We start from the raw sequence: 8117 nt of genomic DNA on the forward strand, positions 1-8117 counted from the left end.
CGTCATTGACACTTGGTCACACTTTTAGCGCGCTCGTCCATACGCCAGTGTTTTGTAACTAGATACGGGTACTGCCGTCGGCATTAGTGAGTGATGTTGAACTCTCGCTGTGTGGGGTAAATGAAATGTATTTGGGCCAACATTGTAATGTGCATACAATATGGGTGGTCTGTATGGACAGTATTAGGGTATTAGAATATGATGGATTATAGTGCAAACATATTGACATAAATTGGTATCATGCATAATACCACAGGCGGCCCCGATGCTGACTCCAGCATAAATGTTACGAAGCGTGTATTGTAGCTGACGATAATAAGGTGCATGAACACCTATTAGAAGATGAAGCGGCATCAATTAGGAAGATGTTCGTCGGAAGTTGGGATCTGTAATCTGCAGATTTTAGAAACCGATCGCTTGTAAAGGCCTTGTTGTGTGCGAACAGTGACGACCCGAACGACGTTGCCTGGTCCTGGATGTAGATCCGTGACGCGGCCTAACAGCCATTGATTGGGGGGCAGCCGGTCATCCTCTATTAAAACAAGTTCACCCACCGATAGATTTGGTTCTTGTTGTCTCTACTTAGGGCTAGCTTGAAGATAGGAGAGCGAATCCGTGGACCATCTTGTCCAAAATAGATGAACCAAACGTTGCAGTTCAAAATATTGTGTAGACAAAGATTTGTTTGCAGCCGACGTTTCCAGTGGAGACAGCAGGGCATCCCCTATTAAAGTGTGTCCCGGAGTGAGCACCAACAAGTCATCGGGATCTGAGGTTAGTGGGCATAAGGGCCTCGAATCGGTTGATAGCTGTTCATATGTCAATCGCATTCCACCAATGGCTCTTTTTAGATGGTATTTAATAGATTTTACATTGGTCTCCCAAAGCCCGCCAAAGTAGGGGAATGAGGTGGATTGAAATGCCATTGAATATGTTGCTCAGTTAATTTGGGAATTACTTCGCGTTCAAAATCATCTCGAAATTTTTGGCAATTGGTTTTGAGAATGGCTTGTGCACCAATGAAGTTAGTGCCACGTCGTCCAATAAATCGCTTTAAAGCCCATACAAAATGTTCGGTAGATAGGTTGGTGACTGCTTCAAGATGCACCGCCTTCGTAGCCAGGCAGATGAATATGGCAATGTAACCCTTATATACAGTGTTCCCTAGATACTTCGACGATTTCAATTCAATGGCACCTGTGTAGTCGATTCAAGTTGCTATAAAAGCGCGTTGAGGGCGATTAACTCGTTGAGCGGGCAAGTCTCCCATTAATTGTGTCATTGACTGGGGTTTATTAGGAAAGCACGTGATGCAATGTCGAAGTTGATTACGCACTGTTTTTAGCCATGTGTTATCTAAAACTGCCATCGAATGTATGCTAACGATAATTACGTGCCACCATGTAAAGTGATTTGATGAGCGAAGTTAATGAGTAGTTTCGTGAAATGATGATTATTTAGTAATGTTTAGGTCAGGACCTAAATATCTTTATACTGAAAACACGGCCACCCTAATACATAACTTATTTAGTGCAAATACATTCTTACATCCTTTCATGTACCGCACACCCACATGCATACACATTCATGTATGTTCATCACATATATTCAACGTTAACACGGGTAACTGAGTTTTCCATCGGATAACAAATATCCACTGGAAACCCCTCGCACGATCTCCGGTTCGACAACACGGAGATCACTTTCCATTTTCTGTTCTATTTCAACCAAGGAGGAAGAAAGTCGCTGCTGCTGTCACGCCACATCATATACCAAAGGTAAAATATTGTACCAACTTAACACAAAATAAAATTAATTATTGTCATCATTACTAATATAACTATTTGCCTTTTATTTCTTTTTCCATATCCACATATATATATATATATATATATATATATATATTCTCCGTGCTACCACGCACCGTGCGAGAATATACATTTGGTCCTTTCTCACCGTGAGATTTTTTTACAAGCGACAAGAACTTTACATATACAGTCCACATCACAGAAAAGGCAAATCAAGATTATCTATTATAATTTTTGGCACAACAAACAAGACCTTCGAGATAGAGCAGCATTTGGAATAAAAACAAAATCAACTTTGCAAACCATCTACCAAGCATAGATAGCCGCAACAACAAACAAGGTACGTGGTTATAATTTACAGCGCACAATTTTTTTTAAGTGAACATTTTTTTTAAGTGAATTAAGTGTTAAAAAGGCCTTTTGTCTATCAGCATTATCCCCCCACCCGCGGTAAGGTTTTGCTGACACAGCTTAAGGTAACATAGTGCAGAATTTTTAGTAGAAACAATATTAATTTTAACTTAAACTGCACTATTTTCGGTTTACATAACCATACATTCTTTTTAGTTTCGTTGTTTGTTAATTTTCAACAACAACAACAGCACTTCACTTTGGTTCACATACCCAACAAAAAAATCTGCAATAATTTTAACTGCTTATTTGTTGCTTATTATTTTTACACTTTGCCTTATTTTTTGCGGTTAACATATACTGGATTAACACAACGAAGTCCAGGTTTTTTGTTGTAAAAAATAACCATTACATCTGTGTGGGGGGCGAATCAGCATTTTTTATATACATCCGCGCATACAAAATTACACTAAAAGAAATAGATAGTGAAAATTTAAAAAGTGCATTGCATTTTAGTCTGTGTTGCGGGGGGAATGTGGCACCCGGGTCGTAGGGCGCGATCGCACGCAAATAAAGAAATAAAAAAGGAGAAGAATTAATACCGAGTAATCACAATGTATTATTATTTATTTATAAAATATAAAGTGAGGGATTAGCGCCGAGCTACGTTATGTGTTTACAAAAATGAAACTCTCACAAACTAATTATCTCACCATATAAATAGTTATTCCGACTTTATATGCAGTAGTGCAGACCGAACTTAATGGAAATACAAAATCCAAATTTTTAATGCGATGAAAATCGCACTTAGTACAAAAAATGGAAAAAGGTGGGAAATGGTTGATTTATATAACTCACTCTTTACTACTCACCTGGGGCTAGCTGCTGGCTCGTTGACGTTCCAAAATAGAAAAGGCAGTTCGAAACCGCGAACAAGTCCGCGGCACCTGCCGATAGCTAACTTTCGTTGAGTTTTTCCCCTTCAAAGTTAGCTTTCGGCTGGTGTTAGCCGTTACCGGTAAAAATAATAAATAAATAACTAATGTGCGTGTTAGGGTGGTCCGAAATATTTAGGCTGGTGGCCTAAACATGCCGCCCCCCTTGCGGCGAGCAGCTTGAAACTCGGTGAGTACGCCAGCAACCTTCCCAAGGCGGGATAAACTAAATAAATTTAAAAGATATGATATGTATGTATAGTAGGATCGTAAGTACGATCTCCGGCGGACATCCGTGCTCGCAGTAATGCAGCCTCGCTGAACTGTGGATGAAAATGAAAAGCGTTAGTATTCAAGTACGTGGGGTTGCTTGGTTTAAAATGCACCTTGTGGTATAATTAAAGTTTTTTATAGTGGGTGGGCTCCGGACACGACGAGGCCGAAAATTGTGGCTTAGGTGAGGAGCTCGCCGACAGTCGACGCGGGTGTGCCGCCGACCATAATACTGGCGTACACGTCGGCGCCCAAAGTGAGCAACACTGGCGACGATCGGTAAAACTTCGGATCGGCCAGATTCATGAACTGGAATAGGGCCGCTACCGACGGGTCCAGATTTGCCGTGGGGTTTAACCTGGCATAGTGTGCTATTACGGTGGCTTGGGTCGTGATCTTTCCCGCTACCCCATACTTCCCTCGAAGAACGACGGTGCAACTCGAAAGACGTGCGGTATTGTTACGCTCCAGGTGTAGATCCTTGCACAAATTGGCATCGATAATGCTGGTGGGAGCGCAGGCATCTAACAGGGCGCGGACCAGGTGTAAACGGCCTCCTGCCTCAATTCAGACTATGGCTGTCGGCGCGATGGCGATCAATGCTCGAGTTATAGTCGGTGCCGCTAAATTGTCCCGGATTCTACCACTTCTGAAGCCGGCTGGGGTTGTTGTTTGGCGCGCGAAGGTGGTTGTGGTACCCTCCTTGCGTGGTTGATACGGGGCCGCTCTGCCAGTAGAGAGTCGGGTCGAGCGGAACGGACGCGGCTCCGCGCCGCCCCGGCGCCCACTGGCATTGCGGTGCGATGGGCGGAAAGACGGGTCTCCGCGCCATCCCCGTGTTCCATGTGTCGCTGATTGCTTTTCTGCTTCTCATGCTGAAGCAGCGGTCGGAAGGATCGTGCTTCTCCACTGGCCGTTGGGGCGATGGCTAAGGCGGCTGCACCTCTCGTGAACTCTTCCATCTCCTTCTCCTGCTCTTCTACCTGTTGGGCCCACGATCGTGTGTCCTCGGTGATGTTCATCGATAGCACCTCGTCGCTTTCGTCGTCGTCGCGCTCTTCGCAAGGGATCGGGCGTGGCCATGCTTGCTCGTCCTCCATGTGAAGCGTAGTGTGGTGTGGTTCACGGCAGCGGTGGCAACGGTCGTTGCTAGGGCATATCTCTAACCGATGGAACGGCGATAGGCAATTGGGGCAGTGCCGGTGTATAAGGACGGCCCGGAGGCGTTCTTCTGCCGACATTCCCCTGTACCGCGGGCATATTCGCATGCCGTGGTTCTTCTGGCACAACCGGCAGGAGACGGTTAAGGAGTCAACGCGTTGCTCCGTCTTGTTGCGTTTGACCGAGGAACCCGTCATTCTGGAACGGGAACTTGTTATTATTTGTTTTGCATTTTAAGGGAGTTGGGTGGCATATGGGCGGAGTGTAGAAGCTTAATTGGTCGAGCTTGTGGTTGGCGTACTCGGGTTAAGGGTTTATTTGGGATGAATAATCTGGTTAAGTTATTCTGCCGATGTAGTGACGTGTAGTGGTTGAACCCACTGTTAGGTTTAGTAAAATTTGATTAACATACGCCTAAAATGACCTTTCGTTTTGAAATTAGTTTCATCAAAATGAAATTGCTGATATTGAAAGCCACCAATAGTAAGATTAAGAATTATTAAATATAGACTTAGGGCAAACTATATTTTTTGGTGTTTGCCTAAGGCAGGCAATGCGCGACAATATACGGTATATCACGGTAAACTCGTGTGTTGTCACGGCTCCTTGTAATTGCCCTACAAAAATTTGGGCACAAACCTTACCCACGCCCATGCAAATGTGACTATGAATATAACCTATGAATGACTGCAAAATGACTAGTCAAATGACGTCGTGCAGATAAAATGTGCGACAGATGTAAAGAGGCCTTCATTCGATGTCTGGGAACACTCTTTGTGTTGATTTGGGCCATGTTGTGTGAGAATCACAAATTGTGGTGTGTTTGTTGATTTCAACAAAACCCTGGCGGGGATAGCCTACACTATCGAGTGTGGTAATTTGTTAGAGCTGTCAGCTGCTCACTCTTCCAATCGTTGGAATGAGACAGCTGTGCGGTGCTGCCAATTTGGCAGCGTAATGAGACATAATGGTCATGTCATGCAATCATTTAGGGACAGCTCGCGTTTGAGTCTTGACGCGACATCAACGCTGATAATTATTTCTGGAAATTTTCATTTTTTTGTTTTGGGTTCTCCCATCACGTTGATTTTGTTGAATTATTATATCGTAAAAACATTCTGACCCTTTCTTTAATTATTTTATCAATCTTAAAGGTTGTATTGAAATGTCCCATTAGCTCTTCCACCGTTAAGTCTACGCTACTAAACAACGTTGAAAGGCTTGGAAATGTTACGGTCTTAAATTTCCAAGTTATTTCTTTATAGTTCACGAAACAGTCTAAACTAAGTTGGAGTTTAGAAGAAAACTTAACTTTTCCTAATAAAAATAATAATGGAAACTGATTTAAGGAAGATACCTATTTTGCTTATTTTTTCCATGGTTATTTTTTTTTTTGGTTTTGATAAAAGGAAGCTCATGATACAAACCAGAGCGCGCCGTCTTGTTTAGGTCTATATTTTCGCGATTATATATGTATTCTGATTTTTGTTCACGTGCTAACGCTCGGGTGTGTTGGATCTCATGGATCCGAGTTGTGATACCCTTTGGATCGCGCGCAATGTGCTTACTGCGTAAGAAAAAGGCATCGAGTGGCACCCTTGTTTCGTTCATTCAAAATGACATTCATTCATGGAAATGAGGATAGATACATTTTGAATGAATTTTCAATATGAAGAAAAAACTTGTGTGATGGGTAAGTATGCAGGTATCGTTCCTTTTTTATAATTTTATAAATTGACTAATTTTTTATTCTTTTATTTCATTTCAGGTACTCTTTTTATTTCATTTCAGGTACACAGCTACAGATTGATGAAAAGTTGGATACACTGAAAGCGGAAATTATTTAAGTGCCATGTTTTACAATTTAACCACAATTTCATTGCATGACTGGAAGACTTACGAAGAAACGCGCCACTTGGCTAATACTCGCATAATGCTGAAGCCAGGGAGGACTACTTGCCAAATCAAACTTTGGAACAGGGTATCGGTATTTTGGAAATTATGCGAAAATTACATATATTCAAAAATATGTCTACAACATGAACTCTCAAATATTCGTTGAGCAAAAAAAAAAGTGGCGACAAACATTTAGATTCGATTGGTATACGCCATGTAGTTAATTCCTTGCGTACACACGGCACTGGTGTCATCAATAAAACAGTTAATTTTACATATCAATTTTTGCGACAAAAATTTTATACATTCTCACAATTTCTTTATGATGAACAAATAAAATCACGTTTGATGAAGGAATTGCGTGCCTTTACAGAACATAAACAATCTAATAATTATCCACTTTATGCCTACGAACGTGCCGATGCCTTTAATAAAGATATACGTAAGCTGGGGCTCGCTAATGATGGTCAAACTTATATGGATCTCTTTCGTAAAGTGATAACGCATGTGGGAAATGCCATGGGTTATATACGTTTGGTGCGCAGCGGTAGCATTCATGCCAATTACAGTGCTAGCCTTTATTTACCAAAATTCGATGAAAATTTACAATTTGTTACGGCTTCCCGCGAACAGGAGTTCGCCGATGTAGCTGTGGCGGCAGCTCAGAATTTCGAAGTGAATATTACCAATTTGGTAAACAGTTTCTCCGACAGTACAGGTTATTTTAAGCCGGCCGACGAGCCTCTTAAACAAATGATAACGTCGACTTCTAGTTGCAATAATTAAAATTCCCTATTTGGAACACACAGTGAGCATACAAATCCGGTTCAAAACAATTTATCTAACCTTTTAACTCGGAGAAATATGAATTCGCCACAGAAAAATATAAATAATATATTATTTGTACCAAAAACTAAAGAATATGTGGACGATATGTATGGTGCGATATTGCAACTTACTTTAACAGATAAAACTATTGTAGTGCTTACTCAGTCAATACCTAAATTACTTCCACTTATGAAAAAATTGAAAATAGAATTGCATAAAAGCAAGAAAATATTGCAACGTCTAATTTTTATGTGTTGTGAAAATATTAGCACCGCGATACGAAAATTATTTGATTTACATGATTGGACAATTAAACCCAGTATAGTCATTATAGATCTATATTCGTTTGTTGAACCAGAAGACCCAATTGGGCGTACACACCTAGAAATTACAACAGTACCATTTTTGCAACAAGTTGTTCATTGTATTGCTTCTTTATTTAACTTGATAAATGTTTTCGATAGCAATGTGCAGAGATATAAGGACCATAACGAACAACAGAAGCCAAATTCAAACATGTTTGAGAAAGTATTTAGCATTGTGGTATTAAAAGAACAGGGTAAAATTTTGTTTTTATCTCAAGTTGAGTTTGTTCAAGAAGTATGTTATGGAGGCCTCAAATACAACGACTTCAGTATGATTGTTGAAAAAATTCAATAATTGCGGATTTATCGTACGTGTCTGCACAAAAGAATTTGAAGAATTTAAGCATAGTGGGTAAGTGTGGCATTAACTGCAGCTTGACAACTTGCACCCCCACAAGACTTCGTACCTTCTTTTTATATTTTTAAGTTCGTTGGTTCCAACGCTTGCTTCTTAACATTTTACTCGTATTTCCTATATTACCTTGAGGCTGAATGGGAAA

The 8117-nt window shown here is 41.0% G+C and overlaps 1 protein-coding gene across 1 annotated transcript; it reads left to right on the plus strand.

Moving 5' to 3' along the window:
• Nucleotides 1-1004: 1004 nt before the first annotated feature.
• On the plus strand, nt 1005-7210 carry LOC137238766 (WASH complex subunit 4-like). Its single transcript, XM_067763812.1, has 4 exons — nt 1005-1076; nt 3509-3646; nt 6297-6319; nt 6592-7210. Exons 1-4 carry the CDS (start codon nt 1005-1007, stop codon nt 7208-7210), a joined length of 852 nt encoding a protein of 283 aa, XP_067619913.1.
• Nucleotides 7211-8117: the final 907 nt, after the last annotated feature.

This window comes from Eurosta solidaginis, chromosome 1 (assembly GCF_040869045.1).
Source record: "Eurosta solidaginis isolate ZX-2024a chromosome 1, ASM4086904v1, whole genome shotgun sequence".
Classification (NCBI taxonomy): Eukaryota; Metazoa; Arthropoda; class Insecta; order Diptera; family Tephritidae; genus Eurosta; species Eurosta solidaginis.

What these genes read in the sequence shown, in the direction of transcription:
- LOC137238766 (XM_067763812.1), top strand. Translation starts at nt 1,005, where the DNA reads ATGGCTTGTGCACCAATGAAGTTAGTGCCACGTCGTCCAATAAATCGC. An exon ending in AGCAACACTGGCGACGATCG is followed by an intron (nt 3,647 to 6,296) that starts GTAAAACTTCGG and finishes ATTTCATTTCAG; the next exon opens with GTACTCTTTTTATTTCATTT. An exon ending in CTCTTTTTATTTCATTTCAG is followed by an intron (nt 6,320 to 6,591) that starts GTACACAGCTAC and finishes ATATTCGTTGAG; the next exon opens with CAAAAAAAAAAGTGGCGACA.